The 23506-nt window shown below is 36.2% G+C and overlaps 2 protein-coding genes across 4 annotated transcripts in view; one reads left to right on the top strand and one right to left on the bottom strand.

Moving 5' to 3' along the window:
• Positions 1-23506, top strand: part of LOC309843684 (uncharacterized protein) — a 190792-nt gene that overhangs the window by 19276 nt on the left and 148010 nt on the right. The window contains exon 2 of one of the 3 annotated variants that reach the window (XM_082689337.1): positions 7372-7436. The gene's annotated coding sequence lies outside the window, so the exon portion shown is untranslated. Of the gene's footprint in view, positions 1-6782; positions 7437-23506 lie in introns of those variants that run through there. The other 2 variants (XR_014300276.1, XR_014300277.1) reach the window with 2 other exon arrangements.
• Positions 1-23506, bottom strand: part of ACMSD (aminocarboxymuconate semialdehyde decarboxylase) — an 87124-nt gene that overhangs the window by 6109 nt on the left and 57509 nt on the right. The window contains exon 9 of the mRNA XM_082689335.1: positions 234-332. Coding sequence (XP_082545461.1) covers positions 234-332 — 99 coding nt within the window. The remainder of the gene's footprint in view (positions 1-233; positions 333-23506) is intronic.

Below are 23506 nucleotides of genomic sequence, written 5' to 3'. Positions count from 1 at the left end.
GTCACTGGAAATGGCAAGATTTCATTCTTTTTTATGGCTGAGTAATATTCCATTGTATATATACACCACATCTTCCTTTGCCCTTTAATATTTCCACTATTTCTAGTAGCAATTCTAGGAATATTAAGCATAATGTTTCCCTTGTTCTTTGTTGTCATATTTGAAAGTACTCTAAGACCAAAGAATTGAGTGGAAAAACTCAGGAAGAAAACCATGAAGCAAAAGACGTATACCTTTGTTTCTGCATCAAATTCTTCTATGGACTCTATCAATTTCCCAGGTTCCAGCTCCCCTAGTGGAAAGGGGTAATCAGTTCCCAAAATGACTTTATCCTGAAAAAAATTTTTTTAACTGTAACTTGATGAAGGATCAAAGAATCTTCCCTAAATATAATTATATTTACTTATTACAAGCACTCCTATGATAAGATAACAAATCCTTTCAGTTAAGAGAAACAAACTGATCTAAAATGTTTGATTTAATGGATTCAAAGCATATTTTGACATTTTCTCCAGCAGGTGTCGCTATTGGGTTTCTTAAAGTTGCGAATCCACCTGCCCCCTTCCTTCCTCTTTTGAGTAACTGAAATATGTAAGAAGTAAGCATCTATTTAATAAAACATGCTGATATCTGCAGATGAAATTAAGGATTCTATATTTCTTAGAATGACACACTGCAATTGATCCCATAATTTTTTTTCGGTTTTATTTATTTATTTGATGGGGGGGAGGAGAGAGGACTCATGAGCCTTGGGGAGGGGCAGAGGGAGAGGGAGAAGCAGACTCCCTGCTGAGCAGAGAGCCCAGTGTGGCTCTACACTCAATGTGGGGCTCAAACTGAGACCAAGAGTTGCACACTCCATGGACTGAGCCGACCAGGTGCCCCTGATCACGTAATTTTTGAAAACATGCTGCAGTTGAAAAGGGAAAAAAAAAAAAAAAAAAAAAACAAAAACAACTGGATGAAAAGTAAAGACAAACAAAAACCAATCCCCAAAGAATTCTAATCTATACAAACTGAATAGTTGTCTTTTTTTTTTGAATGTTGTCACTTTGAATCTCCGTTTGACACTTTGTACAACAAAGCAGTACAGGCTTGTCCATCAACAAATATATAAAGCAGTATGTCAGTCAGTATGTTAGAATCTAATTATCCTGGTCAACCAAACAGAAATGGTCCCTGTCCTCAGAGAACTCATAATGTAATAAGTAAGATATTAAATCAGTAATGGCAATCTATCAAAATAAAATAAAAACATTTTTAAAAAGATATTTATTTGACAGAGAGAGAGAGAGAGAGAGATCACAAGTAGGCAGAGAGGCAGGCAGAGGGAGAGGGGGAAGCAGGCTCCCTGCTGAGCAGAGAGCCCATGCTGGGCTCCATCCCAAGACTATGAGATCATGACCTGAGCTGAAGGCAGATGCTTAACCCACTGAGACAGCCAGGTGCCCCAATAAAAACATTTTCAACCAGAAATTTTACTTCTAGAAAAATGTTCCACTAATACACATGTAATAGAAATATACACAATATTTTAGCAAACTAAATATAGTATATCTAAACAAGAGGAATGAGGAATACTTACATATGTATTGGAATAATCACTAAGTTATATTGTAAAGAGGAATAATGTTGAGGTTTTATTGTAAAGAGAAAAAGTCTACGACAGTGTATCTGCTATGATTGTATTTCTGTTTTTAACAAGGGACCTATAGACAAAGAAATATACTTTTGTATGTATACAGTCTATTTCAGGAATGGTACTCATGAAACAAATAACATTAGTTGCCTCTGAAAAGAAGATTAGGATTTGGAGATGGAGGAGATCCCTGCCTCCCTTTAAGAAATGTAATTCATGGGGCGCCTGGATGGCTCAGTTGTTTGGGTGTCTGCCTTTGGATCAGTTGGTGATCCCAGGGTCCTGGGATTGAGCCCCACATCAGGGTCCCTGCTCAGCGGGTAGAGTCTCCTTCTCCCTCTCTCTCTGCCCCTCCCCTGCTCTCTCTTTCTCTGTCAAATAAATAAATAAAATCTTAAAAAAATAACTCATGTAACTTAAAATTTAGCCTTTTGAATGTATAATTCAGTGCATTTTAGTGTATTTATGAATTTGTGTAATAATTCCCACCATCTTATTCCAGAACATTTTTATCACACCAAAGTTGATCCCATACCCATTAACAGGCACTCCCCATTCCCTCCTTCCTCCCTTCCTAGTGTAAACTATTTTATCCTCTGTGTCTATGGAATTGCCAATATTCCAATGTATAGATGTACCATATTTTGCTTATCCCTTAGCAGGTGATGGACATGTGGGTTGTTTCTACTTTTTGACTTTTATGATAATGTTGCTCTGAACATCTTTTAAAATTAACATATAGTATATTATTAGTTTCAGAGGTAGACTTCAGTGATTCATCAGTTGTATATAACACCTAGTGTTATATATGATATATATATATATCATATATATATATCATTACATCACGTGCGCTCCTTAATGTCTGTCACCCACTTACCCCATTCCCCCACCCACCTCTCCTCCAGCAACCCTCAGTTTGTTTCCTATAGGTAAGAGTCTCTTACAGTTTGTTTCCCTCTCTGATTTTGGGTTATTTTATTTTTCCCTCTCTTCCTTATAATCCTCTTTTATTTCATGTGAGTGAAATTATGATAATTGTTTTTCTCTGGTTGACTTATTTCACTTAGCATAATACCCTCTAGTACTGAACATTTTTATACAAGTTTTTACCATGAGCATGTTTTCACTTCTCTTGGATATACACTTAGGAGTGGAATTGTTGAGTCATATGGTAAGTCCATTCCCACCAGAAATGCATAAGGGTTCCAGTTTCTGCAAACCCTCATCAGTTCTTGTTATTATTCATCTTTTTGATTAAAGCCATCATAGTAGGTATAAAGGAGTATTTCTCTGTGGTTTTCTAGTGACTAAATACGTTGAACATCTTTTCATGCATTCTTTGGCCATTTTTGTCTTTGGAGAAATACCTATTCTGATCCTTTGTGTCTATTCAAGCCCATGTATTTACTTTTTTTTTTTTTTTAAGATTTTATTTATTTGTTTGACACAGAGAGACAGTGAGAGAGGGAATACAAGCAGGGGGGAGCTGGAGAGGGAGAAGCAGGCTGAGCAAGGTGTCTGACTCCTAGCTTGATCCCAGGATGCTGGGATCATAACCTCAGCTGAAGGCAGATGCTTAACTGCTGAGCCACCCAGGCGGCCAAAACCCCTGTATTTTCTTTTTATAGTTAGATTGTAAGAATTTTAAAATATTTTCTGAATATTAGAGATTTATCAGACATAAATTTATAAATATTTTCTTCTGTATGGGTTGTCTTTTCACTTTACTAGACATATATTTGAAGTACAAAAGTTTCATTTTGATGAAGTCTAGTTTATCTGATTTTTTCCTTTAGTTGCTTATATTTTTGGCATCATATTTAAGAAATTATTTCCTAAACCAAGGTCACAAAGATTTACAACTATGTTTTCTTTGAAGCGTTTGTAGTTTTAGCTCTTCCATTTAGGTCTTTGTTCTATTGGAGTTTATTTTATTTTATTAAAGATTTTTATTTATTTATTTGAGAGAGAGACAAAGAGAGCACAAGTAGGGGGAACAGCAGAGTCAGAGGCACAAGCAGACTCTCTGCTGAGCAGGGAGCCTGATGCGGGACTTGATCCCAGGGCCCTGATATGATGACCTGAGCTGAAGTCAGATGTCTGACTGACAAAGCCACCCAGAGGCCCCTATTGGAGTTTATTCTTTTTATTTATTTATTATTTTTAAAAAAGATTTTATTTATTTATTTGTCAGAGAGAGAGAGAGGGAGAACACGAGCAGGCAGAGTGGCAGGCAGAGGCAGAGAGAAGCAGGCTCCCTGCTGAGGAAGGAGCCAGATGCGGGACTCGATCCCAGGATCCTGGGATCATGACCTGAGCCGAAGGTAGCGGCTCAACCGACTGAGCCACCCAGGCATCCCTGGAGTTTATTTTTATGTAGTGTGTACATAAGGGGCACGATTTAAATTTTTTGCATGTGGATATCCGGTTGTGTCAAAAGACTATTCTTCCCTCATTTAATTGTATTGGCACTTGTCTTCAAAATGTCTCTTATGCTAGTACTACACAGTTTTGACTGTGGTAGCTGCATAGAATGTTTTGAAATTGGAAGTGTGAATCCTTCAAATTTGTCCCTCTTTTTCATATTGTTTTGGTTATTCTGGGTCCATTGGCTTATCAATTCCTGCCACCTGCCCCCCTCCGCCCCGGCCCCAAAGGCACCTGTTTTTTTTTTTTTTTTTTGATAGGGATTACATTGAATCTTTTAGGTCAAATCAGCACTTCCATACATCATCTAGTGCTCCTAACAGGTGCACTCCTTAATGAACATGGGATGTCTTTTCATTTATTTAGGTCTTCTGTAGTTTTCTTCAACAATGTTTTATAGTTTAGTGTCCAAGTCTGGCATTTCTTCAGTTGGATTTATTCCTAAGTATTTTATTCTTTTTGATACTATTATAAATGGAATTTCCCCCTCAATTTCATGTATGGATTATTCATTGCTAGTTTATTGAAATACAATTATTTTTTAAAAAGATTTATTTATTTATTTGAGAGGTAGGGAAAGGGGCAGAGGGAGAGGGAGAGAGAAACTCAAGTAGACTCTGTGCTGAGTGAGGAGCCCATTGTAGGGCCTGATCCCACAACTCTGAGATCAGATTTGAGCCAAAACCATGAGTTGAAAGCTTTAACTGTGCCACTCATACACCCCTGAAATACAATTAATTTTTATATACTTGTCTGTTACCTACAACCTTGCTGAATCTGTTTATTAGCCGTAATAATTTATTTGTGGATTCTTTAGGATTTTCTATATATAAGTTCATGTCATCTGAAATAATTTTGCATCTTCCTTTCTAATCTGGATGCCTTTTATTTATTTTTCTTCCTTAATTGTCCTGGCTAGAATCTCCAGTACAATATTGAATGGAAGTGGTGAGAACAGAACCTTTCAGTTCACCATTAAGTTTGTTAATGTTAGTTGGGGATTTTTCACAGATGCGCTGTATCAGATTGAGGAAGCTCTCCTACTAGTTGCTGAGTGTTTTTTATTATGAAGTACTTTGTTGAGTACTTTTCCTGCACCTATTGAGATGACTGTGTTGTTTTTGTCCTTTATTAATATGGTATATTATATTAATTTTTGTGTGTGTGTTGAAAAACTTGCATTCCTGGGATAAACCTCAGTAGGTCATGGTATATACTTCTTTTTACACGTTGCTGGATTGAGTTTAATAAATATCACTGGGGGAGAGCCCCTGGTTGGCTCATTCGGTCAAGTGTCTGCCTTTTGCTCAGGTCATGATCTTGGGGTTCTGGGATTGAGCCTTAAGTTGGGCTCCCTGCTCAGTGGTGAGCCTGCTTCTCCTTCTCTGCTTCTCTACCTCATGCTCTCTCTCCCAAATAAATAAATAGGTGAAACCTTAAAGAAAATAAAATTACCAATTTAACCTCTTTACTTGTTAGAGGTCTATTCAGATATTCTTTTTCCCTTGAATCAGTTTCTGTCATCTTCCTAGGAATTTCTAATTCTAATTTGTTAGTGTACAATTGCTCATTGTTTCTTCTTATAATTCTTTTTATTTCTTTAAGATCTATAGTAATGTCCTCCTCTTTCAATTCCAATTTTAGTAATTTGAATCTTCTCTCTTTCTTGGTCAGTTTAGCTAAAGGTTTGCCATGTGAGCTTATCTCAACCAAATTTTGGTTTTGTGATTTTCTCTATTTTTCTATTCTCTATTTTTTTCATATCTGCTCTGATATTTATGATTTCCTTCCATATGCTCACTTTGGGTTTAGTTTGCTTTCCTTTTTCTAGTTTCTTAAGGTGCAAGCCTAGGCTATTGAGTTGAGATTTTTCTTCCTGTTTACTATAGGCATTTTGCAGCTATAAATTCCCCACTAAGTACTGCTTTAATAGCAGCACTTCATGAATTTTGGAATATTATGTTTTATATTGTATTTGTCTTAAATATTTTCTAATTTTCCTTGTGATTTCTTTTCTTTCTAGTGCCCTTTTATTTCAGCCTACAGGTATGCTCTTTAGCATTTCTTGTATAGCATGTCTACTAATGATGAGTTCTCTTTGTTTTTGTTTATTTTGAATCGTTTTCATCTCTCTTCATTCTTGGAGGATACTTTTGCTGGATCTAGAGTTCCTGATTTACAGTTTTTTTTCTTTCAGTGCTCTAAATATGTTTTCCACTGCCTTCATGGCTTCTGATGAGAGCTAAGGATAGAGCCATAGAGAACATCAACATTGCAGGTGGAATGGTTGCAGAAATGGAGCGTAGAGGGAAGTCCCCACAAAAGAGGTAGAGAGAATGATTGAGGTGGAAGGAAAGCCAGAAAAAAGTGGTATTAAAAAAAAATGCAGGGGTGCCTGGATGACTCAGTCATTAAGCATCTGCCTTCAACTCAGGTCATGATCCCAGGGGCCTGGAATTAAGCCCTATGTCAGGCTCCCTGCTCTGCAAAGAGCCTGCTTCTCCCTCTCCCACTCCCCATGTTTGTGTTCCCTTTCTCACCGTCTCTCTTTCTGTCAAATAAATAAATAAAAATATTTCAAAAAAAGAAAAATGCAAAGAGAGATATTTAAAGTTTTTACTAAGTAATGCTTTAGAGAGCATAAAAAAGGTAAGCACTGAAGATTGTCTATTGGTTATGCCATCCTTATTAAGTACACATCCAGTGGAGCGACAGGGAGAAAAACAGCTGAATTGTATGAAAAATAAATGAATAGTGAAAAAATGGCAAGTGTCTCTTAGCTTGGGGGCCCCTCTTCTCTTTTATTGCTGTTCTATTTGTGCTACTTAGGCAGTCTTGTCTGTAAACAAAGATCTAGCTCCTAAGCCTTGAGTCTTGAGTATAGGTCTTCCTGCTGGACTTCGCGCCTCAGCTACCTCAAAGGCAATTAAAACTCAATGTTACCTAATATTGAAGTCCTGATCTTAATATTTATTCTGCATCATGTTCATTCTCATTCTCTCTCTTGTTCTCATTTTCCCACACTCTTACTCTCTTTCCCATCCCTGTCCACTTGTATCCTGGATATCTTCTGTTTGCTTCTCTAGATCCACTCTCCATTCTTCTTTAGTGTTTGTCCCCTGGAGACTGACCAATGTGAACTATGCAAATACTCCCTTATCTTAGGCTTCTAGTTGAGTTTGGCTAATAGGTAACATGGGTGGCAGACTGGAGAGTAGAGGGAAAGTGTTTATGTTTCAGGTCCCTTCCTGTGGAGTTATTCAGCTTAGCTCTACCTCAAAGTCTCTGCTCTTGTTATACAGATCCTTTCACAGAGTCCTGTCTTGAAGTTTTGGTCTAGAATGGAAATGGAGCTTTCCATACCTTTGTAAGTACTCCATTTATTAATTTTCTTGTAGTTTTCCCAATTCAAGCTTACCATCTTATTTTTTGCTGGAACCCTGTTGTCACAGTGTGTACTCGTTATACCAAACTTTATAGTTTCCTGAATTTACTGCTTTGATTGCATCCAGCCCTGAACAACTGTTTTTGATTGATTGACTGATTGATTGATTGATGTGGTGGATACCTCTTTGTTTTGCCAAAATTTCAAACTGATAGGAATGTTGCAGGGTAATTTAGGGATCTGCTATTTAACCTTCACCCAGATTCACCAATTTTTTACATTTTGCCCCCTTTGCTTTATCATTTTCATTTTATGGATAATTGTGTATATATGCTTTTTTTCTGAACTATATGTAAGGTGGAAAATCATGGCTCCTTACATCTAAACAAATTAGTTTATTACCTAAGAAACAAGAACATTTAAAAAATATAATCACAGTATAGTTCTCAAAATCAGAACAGTTAAAATTAATATAATGCTATTATATTATTCCTAGTCCATACTCAGTTTTGTCAGCTGTCCCAATAATCTTTTTTCCCAGTCTAGGATCCAGTTGATAATCACATTAAATTTAATTGCTCTGAAGTTTCTCTTAATTTAGAACATCTTTTTTTTGTTTGTTTACTCTTGACCTGGATTTTTTTTGAAGAGTACAGTCTAGCTATTTTATAGAATGTCCTTAAGTTTGTGTATGTCTGATTGTTCCTCATGATTACATATATTATCTGTTTTTGGTAGGAATCTTACAGAAATGATATTGTCTTTTTCAGTACATCATATTAGGGGGGCATGACACCAGTACGTCCTAGTATTGGTGATGTTTAATCATTTAGTTCAGTTGGTGCCCACCTAGTTTCTCTACTATAAAGTTATAATTTTTTCCCTTCATGATTAATAAGTAATTTGTGTGGAGACACTTTAGGATCACATAAACATCTTGTTCCTCATCAAACTTTTACCCACTGGTTTTTATCATATTTTATCAGTAATGATTTTCTAGCTCTATAATTTTTTCCACGCTCTTTAATTCTAAGGAAGAGATTTTATTATATATACATGCTTATTTATTGAAATATATATGCTCATGTATTTATTCACATATATTCTGCACCCATATATATATATATATATATATATATATATATATATATATATATCATTCTGGACTTTATTTAATTTAGTGGGTTATAACCCATTCCTGTCATTGTTTATTTTTGATGAACAGATCATAAATTTGATCAGTGTGAATACCTTCAAGTTGTTCCCTGTGTCCTCATGTTATTTCCCCACTATTTTTTTTTTTAAAGATTTTACTTATTTATTTGACAGAGATCACAAGTAGGCAGAGAGGCAGGCAGAGAGAGAGGGGAAGGGAAGCAGGCTCCCTGCTGAGCAGAGAGCCCAATGTGGGGCTGGATCCCAGGACCCTGAGATCATGACCTGAGCCGAAGGCAACGGCTTAACCCACTGAGCCACCCGGCGCCCCTAGTAATACGTTTATTAAAAAAAAAAGAATCTGAGTATAGCTTCTAACTCCCCCAGAACTTAACTATGAATAGCCTACTGTTGATGGGAAGCCTTACCAGTAACATAAACAGTGAAATAACACATATTTTGTGTGTTACATGTATTAGATACTATATTCTTACAATAAAATTAGCTAGAAAAAATGTTATTAAGAGAATCATGAAGAAAATACATTTATAGTACTATGCTACAATACTGCAAAAAATGCACGTATAAGTGGACCTGTACAGTTAAACCTGTGTTGTTCAAGGGTCAACTCTGTTTCAGGTGTGCAACATGATGATTCACTGTTGTATATATTGTGAAATGATAATCACCACAGGTATAGTTAACATCTCTCATTTATAGTTGCAAAATTCTAAATACAAATTCTAGTTACAAAATTTTGTTTTCTTGTGATGAGAACTTTGTTTGTAGTATTTTATTGCCTTGCAAAATATTTTTACAATAACGAAGTTTATTAATCTTTTTCCATGTAGTTACTAGATTTTTGAGTCATCATTCGGAAAGGTTTCCCTACTTCCAAGATATAGATGAATTACTTCATATTTTCTTCTATATACACTTGTCATTTGTCTGTTTTCCCCTCTAAAATATAAAGTGTTCCCATATATTAGCACCAGTCATGTTGTTAGAGCTTAAAAATACTTCATGAATGTGAGAATGACTTTTTTTTTTTTTTTTAGTCAGAAGTAATTTTTTAAACTATTACATGGAGAATTCTTGGGGACTGGAGGACAGGGAGCAGCATCAATGGAGTTTATATAAGAGAGATGGGGCAGGAGTGAGGGGGAGGCCTGCCAGACAAAGCTTCCCTCCTGACTTCTACTGCCTAATTAGAACAACTCTGCTTTTCTCTGTTTTACTTGTTTACACAATATTATAAGACCTTGTTGACCATATGTTTCCATAGGTTAAAAGCAAAGTTCCAAAACTAGAGTGTTTCTAAGGTTCCTTGTGACCATAAATTATAGATTCTTATTGATGCTAACCCATTGTTTTTCCACACTACTTGTACATTAATATCACCTAGGGAGCTTTAAAAAAAATGTTCACCTTAGAACCTACCCCAAATCAATTAAATCATCGTATCTGGGGGTGAGACCTAAAAATAACTAGTAACATTAGCATTTTTAAAAAAATCTCCCCAGATGATTCTAATGCATAAGCAGAGTTGAGAACCACTGAACTAACCCATGCTCTTGGCCTCAATTAACCTACATTATATTCATCTGAGTTAATAAGTCTACTATTGGGCCAACAGTATAGGGACATTTGGAAAATAGTTAAACTTGAGCAATTAATTAGATTTATACTGTAACTGAGTTTAGGATTTTAATGTGCCTTCCATAATAATGACTTTTTCCAGTTGCGGATATTAAGTAACAACTCTGATAAGATTTTTTTGCCACTGTTAACTGTGAATTGTATCTTGGGCATTAATTGGGTAATTTCACAAATTCTAATGACTCATGCATGATTACTTGATAGAGCATGAACCCAAACCTGCTTTTCTTTTAGGTTGATGGCATTACTTTTCACCCAGTTGCCCAAGCTGGAAACCTGGGAATCACGTTGGACTCCTCCTCTGTCACCTCTGCATTTCATGGGTCACTGAGCGCTTTGGATTCTACCTCTGTCATTTCTTGCACCCATCAGTTCCTATCTACTTCCCCAGTTCCTCCCTCAACTCAGGCTCTTACCATCCCTTCACTCAGCCAAGTATGACTTCTGTTCACCTAAAGCATCCTGCAGGTACTTTGATTCACAGTACTTCTTAAATTGCTGTGAAATAATCCTTTAATAATAATAATAATAATATCTAACATATATTAATTACTTACTATGTGTGAGGTGCTGTTCTAAGCCATTTGCATTCATTAACTCATTCTCACAGCCTTTCTATGACATGGATCCTATCATTATCCCCATTCAACAGACAAGGAAACAAAAGATGATAACTTGCTTAGAGCTGCACAGCTAGTATGTGGTGGAGCCAGGTTAGTGTCTCCATTTCAGCTAAGAAGTGGGGCAAAAACTGTCTCCAGCCCTGAGCAAAAGGCTTGGAACAGAGTGGATGTTTATTGAATTAAATTAACTGCTACTATAGTTTTCTAACTGATTTCATTCTCATTTATTTTAATCAATATCTAACACTGAGAAGGCTGTTTTATTTTATTTATTTTATTTTTAATATTTTATTAACATGTAATGTATTATTAGCACCATGGATACAGGTCTGTGAATTGCCAGGTTTACATACTTAATAGCACTCACCATAGCACATACCTTCCCCTATGTCCATAACCCAGAGAAGGCTATTTTAAATAAAAATTTGATCATGCCACATTTCTCCTAAAAATCCATTAATAATTTTCTGTTGTCCAGAAGGTAAAGCTCAAATTTTCTTAGCATGGAATAAAATGCCTCCAGTAAGTGTGAGAAAAAAAAGTTGTCCTGAATCTGGACCGAGGTAGAACTTTGTGATCTGGTATGACTATCTGCTCTTCCTGGGAAATAATGAGCATTCTTTCTTTCTTTCTTTTTTTTTTTTTAAATTGACCTATAATTGATATATAGCATTATGTTAGTTTCAGGTGTATGACATAATGGTTTGATACTTGCATATATTATGAAATGATCACCAAGATAAATTTAGTTAACATTAATCACCGAAGGTAGTGTAGCATTCTTTTTCTTTTTCTTTTTTTTTTTTTTTTTTAAGATTTTATTTATTTACTTGACAGAGAGAGACACAGTGAGAGAGGGAACACAAGCAGGAGGAGTGGGAGAGGGAGAAGCAGGCTTTCTGCTGAGCAGGGAGCTTGATGCGAGGCTTGATCCCAGGACCCTGGGACCATGACCTGAGCCAAACGCAAATGCTTAATGACTGAACCACTCAGGCACCCCCATAGTATAGCATTCTTGATAAAATATTTGGTCAATTTTCTCATAGACTTTAATGATCTTAAGAGTTTCTAGGAGACCCCCTCCATTGACTATTAGTTTTCAAACTAGTCTAAGACTTTTAATTAATAATACAAAGAGGCTAATTGTCCTTAACTGGATAGTTGTCTTCTTTTTTTTAATCCAGTCAATAGTAACTGTTTAACCATGTTTTCCCCTATAAAATATCTCTGCCAAGGTAGATTCTTTGAGTGGGACTTTTCAGAAAGCCTCTTTTTTAAAAAAACAAGTATGAAATAAAACTCTGACATATGATTATAATAAATCTGAGAGTGGCTTTGTGTTTTGAAAGAATGAATGTTTGATTATATGAAAGAGGGAAGTCTGATTGTTACTAGCCCTGAAATATTAAATATATTTTATTTTATTTTTTGATGCAAAATGGTGGCTTATTAAAGTACCGGGACAGGACCCATGGGGAGAAAGAGCTACTGCCTATATATATTTTAAATATGTTAAATTTTAGCTCCTGTAAGAATAAATGACATTTTGATTTATACCAGGAAAAAAAGGATTTTCCTAGGTTTTTATGAATACGTTTACATGAAATGATATAGGAAAATATATAATAAAGTTAGAGGAAGGCCATGATGGACTAACAACTCTATTTCTAGATTCTTGTATTCATTACTGTAAAAATCCAAGGAAATACACCTGCTTATAGAAGCCCTAAAGGCCCAAAGTTATATCTACTCACATCTGTGCCAACAGCTGATCTCGTTCTGAATGCCTGCTTTGTATTCACGGGAGCTTCATTTGTTCTTATTTTTGCTTCTCTTGCTAAAGCTGTTTACAATTCTAAAACACAACATAATTTTAAAAAGTCCCTTGCTATATTACATTTGTTAACTACGTTAACATGAAATTGAAATTTAGAAATGTATTTTGCTTCCTAGTCAGGAATTCTTCCATTTTCAGTATTATGGCCTTCTTGGATATAAATACATTTTAAGGGGGGAATGTATCTGTTCCATTTTAATATGGAGAGAGTAAAGGATTTTAAAGCAGAAATGAAAACCACTCCTCTGCATTTTATCCTTCCTAGTTAAGATACTTCCCTGCTCTCCTTGCTAACTTGATTGTGGATGACTTTTGCCAAACTCCAAACTCATCGTTTGGCAGTATTCAATTATTATTTAATAGCTATTGTTCACAGCTCCTCTCTACAGGAGGTTAATTATCCACTTGTGATAATTTCTGTTATGTTAATTTTTCATACCCTTTATCTATCTGTATACGTTTTATTGATACTTTCTGGTAAATTTCTGTCCATTTCTAACTTGTTAGGAATTCTGTAAGAGATAATGAAGTAGGCATAAAAAAATGGAAGTGAAGTTCTTGTTAATGAGAATTCTTGTTCAGAGGGAGAAGAGATAGTAGTAGGGAAGAGGTAGGATTCCTCAGGAAGAAGGAAGAAGATGAAGTTCCTCAAAATATGGTCCTGTATGATGAAGATTACATTCTCCATTGCTTAATACCAGTCTTCACTTGATAGAAGCTTAATAAATATTTCTTGAGTTAAAAATACTTTTTGTATTGCTATTTTTTATCACCTTTTGTCTCATAACTGCAAATTGATTGTATTTTAAAGGGATTACATAGAGAATCCTGGTTAAGGAGGCAAAGGATATGGACTTGGATGACTGTTGCCCTATTTTCAAGCTCTCAGGGAATCCTAAGCTCTTGTGACATCTCAGGTTCCGAAATAACATACCCGATTCTGGTTTTCCAAAAGCTAGAACTTTCTCCTTCTTGTCGTCTTCTTGCCTGCGATCTAGGATTCTATTCCCATGGGTTCCACCATAATCATGATTTTTTAAGAATATATGTGCTAAGGATTTTAAGGATATATGTGCTAATATAACATTCGACAACAGCCACATTTTAGTAGGACTTTTCTAAAGACTCTAAACCCAAAGGAATAATTATAATGGTGGGCTTTTTAGTTACCATGGCTGCTTCTTCTGGGATTCTGGAATTATACTGTCTACCAAGACAGTGACTTTCTTTATGAGACCGTAGATAATCCTGATTGATTTCTCAGCCCCAGCACTCTGCCCTGACATACGTTTTCCTCCCCAATGCTGGCAACACACATTCCCTATGAGGTCAAAGACTTACTGAGATGATAATAATAGTGATTAATATTCCTGCCAGGGAAAATAAATAAACTGCTCACCTGCTGTATGTATTAACTTTTTCACATTTCAGGAAATGCTGTGAATACTGAAAGATGTGGCTTACTATTAAATTCAAATAATAGAAGAGAATTCATTTGTCTTCTAGAAAAGGAACATTTAGCTATCTTCTCATTAGCCTATTTCATCAGCAGCATATGCAGTAAATACAACATAACTCTATTATAATGTAGCTTACTATAAAAATTCTAACTTAGCAAAGATTCAGTTTGTTCTCTGAGACATAATTTCCTGGAGAAGGAGCCTGGCTTCATTCAACCAATGCACAGTAAGATTAGCTTTATATCCATGAAACCATTATACAAACTCAATTAAACAAATATTAACTCAATACCTACTATTTGTAAAGCACTAGAATAGGTGATATAAATTGCTGACATTTGTATAGTCCTTTGGCATAGTATTATACCAACTCCTCATATCAATCCTGCATGGTGTCATTTCCATTTATAGTTATGGAACCTGAGGATGAGAGGGATAAGTGACTTAATATTAAAAGTCACCTGAGCAGGAGAGGAGAAGATGGTGGTGGAGTAGGAGGAGCCTAGTTTTGCTTTATCCCATGAACACAACTAGATAACTATCACATAATTCTAAATACCCCAGAAATGGATCTGAAGGCTGACAGAAAAACTCCACAATTAAAGGGAGAGAAGAGACCACATCAAAGAAGGTGGGAAGTGCAGAGATGTGATTTAGGGGTGAAATGGTTCATGGCTCTGTGGAAGGGAGGGAGCCATGGCCATGGGGAAGGGTGAGAGAAAGAAGCACACAGGGGAATGCACTAGTAGAAGAATGTTTCCCTGAAGCCATTGCCTTGGGAAATGAAAGGGACTGAATTTTGTGAGTTCTAGCAACCAGTGTGGCTTTAAGCCTGTAGTTTTAAAGGTCAGTGGACTCAGCTGGGATGGAACCTGTGGAGTACTGTGGAGGACTGTGGAATACTGTGCTCCAGGAAACCAGGGGAAGACATCATGGAAATAGTGATCTGAAGAGTTCTGGGGGCACACAGTGGGGGAGGTTATTTGGTCTTCTTAGAGTGTATCCCTGAAAGGCAGTGTTCATGGGATACCTCTCTGGGAATAAAGGACCTGGCCTATGCCATTTTCCTTCCCTACCCCTGAGGATAAACACAGAGCCACCTGTGAGAAGTAGCACAGCACAGACACTGGATGCCTAACTTGCTTATACCGAACCCCTGCCCCACACACTCTGGAAGAACTTCCCTCCTCATTTATGCTTGCCTTAGTACCAGCATCAAGGCCCCTTCTCCAGAAGGGAGCACAAACCCCAGTTTATACCACATCTTATGGCCAGAGAGTTTTGCAGGGCTTCCTCTCTCTTTCTTTCTTTCTTTCTTTCTTTCTTTCTTTCTTTCTTTCTTTCTTTCTTTCTTTCTTTCTTTCTTTCTTTTTCTTTCAAGATTTATTTTAGAGAGAATGAGAGTGTAAGCAGGGGGAGGGCCAAAGGGAGAGGGAAAAGGAGAGAAGCAGTCTCCCCACTGATGGGGAGACTGACATGGGGCTTGATCCCAAGACCGTGAGATGATGACCTGAGCCAAAATCAAGAGTTGGATGCTCAGTGAACTGAGCCACCCAGGCACCCCTGCAGGGCCTCAGTTCTAGTGGAGGTACTGACAAGTTTCTTTTCATAGGCAGACCAGAGAACACCTAGCTAAAACTTGCCACATTCAGATCAGGGACCAAACATTGCTCACACCTGGCAAGGAGAACCTTTGTAGAAGACTGGCCTGAAGGATAGAGCAGTCAGGACACAACAGTACAGTATACACAGCACACACCAGAGATACTCCCTGAAGTGCCAGGCCCTGGGCACTGCATGGCCTCTTTTTCATAAAGCCATTACTTTCAGGAGCAGGAGATATAACTGGGTTTTCTAATACAGGGAAGAAGGTAGAGACTTAGACAAAATGCAAAGGCAGAGAAATTTATCCCAAATGAAAGAACAAGATAAGGCCACAGCCAGAGATCTATATATCTATATAAAATCACTTAGATATATAGTTATCTATATATCTATATACATATAGATATTCTAAATGTATTCTAAATCAGGTTTATATATATATATGTAGATATATATATATCTACATATATATATACATGTATATCTATATACATATATATGCATATATATGTATATACATATATCTAGACATATATATGCATATATATATTAACGATCTTGATTTAGAATTTAAAGCAACAATCTTAAGGATACTCATTAGGCTTGAGAAAAGAATAGAAGACATTAGTGAGACCCTTGCCACAGAGATAAGAGAGTTAAAAAAGAATTAGAGATCAAGAGTGCAATAAATGAGATTAGAAACATGCTGGATGCAATGAACAGCCAGCTGAAAGAAGCAGCGCAACAAATTAATGACCTAGAAGACAAAGTAATGGAAAGCAATGAAGCTGAACAAAAGAGAGAAAGAAGAACTATGCAAAATGAGAATAGATTTAGGAAACTTAGTGACTTATTCAAATGTAGTAACATTTATTTTATAGGAGTCCCAGAAGAAGAGAAAATGGGACAGAAAAATTATTTGAAGAAATAGTAGCTGAAAAGTTCCCTATCCTGGGAAAGGAAAGAGACATCCAGATCCAGGAAGCTCAGAAAACTCCCATCAAAATCAACAAAAGGAGGCCAATACCAAGACATATTGTAATTAAATTTGCAAAATATAATGATAAAGACAAAACTCTTAAAAGCAGCAAGACAAAAGGAGTCATTAACTTACATGGAAACACCCTTAAGGCTAGTTGAAGATTTCTCAAGAGAAACTTTGTAAGACAGAAGGGAATGGCATGATATGTTCAAAGTACTGAATGGGAAAATTCACAGCCAAGGATACTCTATCCAGCAAGCCTATCATTCAGAATAGGAGAGATAAAATAGTTTCCCATAGAAACAAAAATCAAAAGATTTCTTTTTTTTTTTTTTTAAAGATTTTATTTATGTATTTGAGAGAGAGCAAGAGAGAGTGAGAGAGAGCATGAGAGGGGAGAAGTTCAGAGGGAGAAGCAGACACCCCACAGAGCTGGAAGCCCAATGTGGGACTCAATCCTGGGACTGCAGGATCATGACCTGAGCCAAAGGCAGTTGCTTAACCAACTGAGCCACCCAGGTGCCCACAGAAACCAAAAGATTTTTTGACCAAAAACCAACCCTTCAAGAAATATTAAAGGGGACTTTTTGAGTAGAAAGGAGATACCAACAGTAACAGTATAAAGGTAGGAAACATGAAAGCAATAAAAATGAATATTTATGTAAAAATCAAAGAACTCACACACATGAAAAGTATATAAAATATAATAACATATACCTAAAATCAGGTGTAGAGAGGAGAAGAGAATGGGTTCAAATTTAAGCAACCATTAACTTAATGTTGACTCCTATTTGCTGAAGAGGTAATATACACACTAATGGTAACCATATATGGAAACCACTAATAAGTAAGGAAAGAAAAAACAGAAATCCAAATACATCCCTGAAGAAAATCAGCAAGCCATGGAAGAAAGACAAAAAAGGATCAGAGAAAATATTTAACAACCACCACAAAACACATAATAAAATGGCAATAAATACGTATCTATCAAAATTACTCTGAATGTAAATGGACTAAATGCTCCAATCAAAACACATACGGTGTCAGAATGAATAAAGAAACCAGACCCATCTATAAGCTGACTAAGACTCATTTTGGTCCTTAAGCATCTGCAGATCTAAAGTGAGGGGATGGAGAAACATTTATCATGCAAATGGATGTCAAAAGAAAGCCAAAGTAGTAATACTATGTCAGAGAAACTGGACTTCAAAATAAAGACTGTAACAGGAGACAAGGATGCTATAAGATAATATAGGGGACAATCCACAAAGAAATCTAACAGTTATACATATTTATGCACCTAACATGGGACCACCCAAGTAATAAAAACTATTAATAACAAACATAAAGGAACTAACTGATAATAACGATGACAACAGGGGATTTTAACATTCCGTTCATATCATTGGACAGATCATTTAAACAGAAAATCACCAAGTAAACAATGGCTTTGAATGACACACTAGATCAGATGAAGTTAAATGTTTAGAGCATTCCATCCTGAAATAGTAGAACACACATTCTTTTCAAGTGCACGTGGAACATTCTCCAGAGTAGATCACATACTAGGTCACAAATTAGACCTCAACAAATACAAAAAGACTGAAGTCATACTGTGCACCTTTTCTGACTTTAATGCCATGAAGCAAGAGGTCAGCCATGAGAAGAAATCTGGAAAGATCATCAATACATGGAGGTTAAATAACATGCTACTAAGAATGAATGGGCCAAAGAGGAAAAAGAAAAAAAAAGGTAAAAAAAAAAAAAATACAGGGTCGCCTGGGTGGCTCAGTTGTTGGGTGTCTGCCTTTGGCTTGGGTTGTGAGCCCAGGGTCCTGGGACCAAGCCCTGTGTGTTGGGCTCCCTGCTCAGTGGGGAGCCTGCTTCTCCCTCGCCTACTCCCCTTATTTGTGTTCCCTCTCTTGCTATGTCTCTCTCTGTCAAATAAGTAAATAAAATCTTTAAAAAATATATCATTAAAAAATACACAGAAACACATGAAAATGAAAACACAATAGTCCAAAACCTTTAGGATGCAACAAAAACTGTCCTAAGAGGGCAGTATATAGCAATAACAGCCCTAACTCAAGAAGCAAGAAAAATCTCAAATAAACTACTTGACCTTACACCTAGAAGGGCTAGAAAAGGAAAAATAAATGTAGCATAAAGCCAGTAGAAGGAAGGAAATAATAAAGATTAGAGCAGAAATAAATGAAATAGAAACCTAAAAAACAGATCAGTGAAACCAGGAGCTGGTTCTTTGAAAAAAATAAATAAAATTGATAAACCCTAACCAGACTTATTAAAAAGAACAGAGAAAGGACTGAAATAAATTAAATCACGAATGAGAGGAGAAATAACAATCAATACCACAGAAATACAAATAATTATAAGAATTTTATGAAAAACTATTTGCCAACAAATTGGGCAACCTAGAAGATAGGGATAAATTCCTAAAAACATAAAACCCACCAAAACTGAAACAGAAAAGAATAGAAAACTTGAACAGACTGATAACCAGCAAAAGTATTGAATCAATAATCAAACAATTCCCCCCAAAATGAAAGTCCAGAGCCAGATGGCTTCACAGGTAAATTCTACCAAAATCTAAAGAAGAGCTAATACCTATTCTTCTCAAACTATTCCAAAAAATAGAAAAGTAAGGAAAACTTCCAAATTCATTTTATGAAGCCAACAGTATCCTGATACCAAAACCAGAAAAGGACACCACTGAAAAAGACAACTACAAACGAATATCCCTGATGAACATAGATGCACAAATTTTCAATAAAATACTAGCAAACTAAATCCAACAACACATTAAAAAAATATCATTCACCATGATCAAATCGGATTTATTCCTGGCATGCAAATGTGGTTCAATATTCACAAATCAGTCAGTGTGATACAGCACATCAATAAGAGGAAGGATAAGAACTGTATGATCTATTTCAATAGCTGTAGAAAAAGCATTTGATGAAGTACAACATCCATTCATGATAAAAACCCTCAACAAAGTAGATTTAGAGGAAACATACTTCAGCATAATAAAGGCTATATATGAAAAACCCACAGCTAACATCATCCTCATTGCGGAAAAACTGAGAGCTTTTTCTTTATTATTAGAAACAAGACAGGGATGTCTACTTTCACCACAGTTATTTAACATAGTACTAGAAGTCCTAGTCACAGCAATTGGACAACTCAAAGAAATAAAAGGCATCCAAATCAGCAAGGGAGAAGTAAAACTTTCAATTTTTGCAGATGACACGATACTGTATATAGAAAACCTGAGAGACTCCACCAAAAAATTTCTAGAACTGATACACAAATTCAGTAAAGTCACAGGTTACAAAATCAGTGTATAGAAATCTTTTGGGTTTCTATGCAATAATAATGAAGCAGCGGAAAGAGAAATTAAGGAATCAATCTCCTTTATAATTGTACCCCAAACAATAAGATACCTAGAAATAGACCTAACCAAAAAGGTAAAAGATGGGTACTCTGAAAACTATAGAACAATAATGAAAGAAACTGAAGATGACACAACAATGTCTTTCCACTTTCGTGGATTGGAAGAACAAGTATTATTAAAATGTCTACACTTCCCAAAGCAATCTACACATTTAATGCAACCCCTATCAAATTACCAATAGAATTTGCCACAGAACCAGAATGAATAATCCTAAGATTTGTATGGAACCACAAAAGATCCTGAATCGCCAAAGCCACCTTGAAAAAGAGAAGCAAAGCTGGAGGCATCACAATTTCTGGACTTTAAGGTATACTGCAAAGGTGTAGTGATCAGAACAATATGGTATTGGCATAAAAGTAGACACATAGATCGACGGAACAGAATAGAAAAACCCAGAAATGAACTTACAACTATATGGCTGATTAAAAAGTAAGAAAGAATATCCAGTGTGAAAAAGACAGTCCTCAACAAACGGTGTTGGAAAAACTGGACAGCAAGATGCAAAAGAATGAAACTGGACCACTTTCTTACACTATACACAAAAATAAACTCAAAATAGATTAAAGACCTAAATGTGAGACCTGAAACCACATAAATCCTAGAGAACACAGGTAGTAACTTCTTTGATACTGGCTATAGCAACTTTTAAATTAAATTAAATTAAGTTAACTTCTTAAAGTTGGTTCCATGCCCAATGTGGGGCTTGGGCTTATGACCCCAAGATCAAGAGTCACATGCTTTATCAACTGAGCCAGGCAGGTGCCCTCACCCTCCATAGCAACTTCTTTCTAGATATGTCTCCTGAGGCAAGGGAAAGGAAATAAAAATAAACTGCTGGGACTATATCAAAATTAAGCTTCTAAAAAAAATAAAAGCTTCTTCTGCATAGCGAAGGAAACAGTCAACAAAACTAAAAGGTAACCTATGGAATGGGAGAAGGTATTTGCAAATGACATATCCAATAACAGTTATTATCCAAAACATACAAAGAACTTATAAAACTCAACACCCCCAAAATGAACAATCCAATTAAAAAATGGGCGAAGGGCATGATTAGACATTTTTCCAAAGAAGACATCCAGATGACCAACAGACACATGAAAAAATGCTTAATATCACTGACCATCAGGGAAATTCAAATCAAAACTACAATGAGATATCAACTCATACCTGTCAGAGACTTGGTAATTTAAGTCCTCCATTTAACTCAGTGTTTTAGAAATAGTAGGGGCTCAATAAATAGTTTTGGTATAAATATATATTTTCTTCTCTAAATGTTTATTATTCTATTTATTTTTCTCTGTATATTCTTTGAATTTATTTACTCCTAAGGTATTACATAAATTTTTATTTATCAAAGTAATGCCTATACATAGTTAAATAATCAAATATCACTAAAATGTCTTTCTCATTAAAAAACAATCTTGTGGGGCGCCTGGGTGGCTCAGTGGGTTAAGCCTCTGCCTTCGGCTCAGGTCATGATCTCAGGGTCCTGGAATCGAGTCCTGCATCAGGCTCTCTGCTTGGCAGGGAGCCCGTTTCCCGCCCCCCCCCCCGCCTGCCTCTCTGCTTACTTGTGATCTCTCTCTGTCAAGTAAATACATAAAATCTTAAAAAACAAAACAAACAAACAAACAAAAACCCAAAAAAACCAATCCTGTGCCTATGTTCCTAACTTTTATCTTCAACTCAGTCACTTTCACGATTTTAACTTGCATCTTCTGATAATTACCTTTATTGTTCTACATAATTACCTTATTCCTATTCTTGATTTATTAGCTTTAGAGAGCATTTACTGACTTCTCATTATGGTCTTTGAGAATTTCTTTGGTACCCCAAATTCTCTCCTCCAGTTTCCCAATTGAATTAGAATTTTCATTTAAACTAGTACTTAGTATTTACCCTATTATGACTATAAATATTGTTCACTGCTGAGTCAAGTAATGTACAATGATTATCTGCCCTCGTATGGGTGTTTTTTTTCTTGGAGTTAATTATTTCCTTTTCTTTCATTTGCTTAATTTTCTATGTATATACTGCTGATTTGTTCCTAATAGCATCAATGCATCTGTTGAATTTGAATGCCTGGTAGTCATCCTTTCGAACTCACAAACCCATGAAATAAGACATCAGTTCCTTTTTTTCCCTCCAGGAGACCTTCCTTTTATACCTCTAATGATTCTCTCTTGTCTGAGTGTCATGCTGGGACTTTCCTCAGCCATTTTAGCTTGGGAGTTGTTTTTGAGAGAATTTGTTAATGTGGCTATAACAAGAACGAAGAAGCATTAATATTTTAGAGAGAATCCAAACTATTAATATATGTATTACTTCTGTGTCCTGGATTCACCAGACAGTGAGGTCACATAAAATGAGGTTGCATTTGCTTTTGATGCCCAAATTATAATAGCTCAAGCCTTCATAGTTTGAATGCAAATTCTGAGCACCACTAACTTTGCAAAGTGCCCTCTCAGTGTTTCTGAGGGTTTCTAAAAGGGGTGTGCTCACAGGAGCTCACTAACTAGTCCATCTGCTAGTTACCACAACCTCTTTTGCTCTGAATCCCTGGCAATATGTATTTCCTTGAATTCTGTTTGATGTTGGTAGTATCCCTCACTGCTAATGGTATGTATCCCTCATAAGATGGATGTTATATTTGCCAGGGGTATTATCTCCAGATTTTATCATTTCTAAGAATACCAGGGGTACTAGGTTTGATGGAAGGTCATCAGAATGACTCTTACCCCAATTCCACGCCACTTCCCCACACCCCCTTCTCCATTGCTCAAAGTCCAGAACTCACAGTCTCTCTTCTAGTTTTTTTTTTATTTCCTCCCCATCACCCCAGTGTCCAAACCAATAATCATCAACATTCATAACCCACTGCTAAGCACCCATTTTTGCAGTAACAACATAAAAGCTAGAAGACCCAGAAGAACAGCTCAACTATATAATTTATTACCAAACCAGAATGTTTAACATCTATATTCTAGTGAGTTTCTTAAGCCAGAAAAACAGTAGGCTTTAAAGTAAGATGAAGTCTCCATTTTGGAGATGGAGAAATTCTTGCAGCTTTGCAATGATGGACTTCATTTTCTTTCTTACTTTCTTTTTTTTTTTTTTAAGATTTTATTTATCAGAGAGAGAGGGAGAGAGAGCGAGCACAGACAGAATAGCAGGCACAGGCAGAGGGAGAAGCAGGCTCCCTGCTGAGCAAGGAGCCCGATGTGGGACTCGATACCAGGACGCTGGGATCATG

The sequence above is a fragment of the Mustela nivalis genome (genome assembly GCF_964662115.1).
Source record: "Mustela nivalis genome assembly, chromosome: 11".
NCBI lineage: Eukaryota > Metazoa > Chordata > Mammalia > Carnivora > Mustelidae > Mustela > Mustela nivalis.
This window is presented reverse-complemented; position numbering and strand designations above follow the sequence as displayed.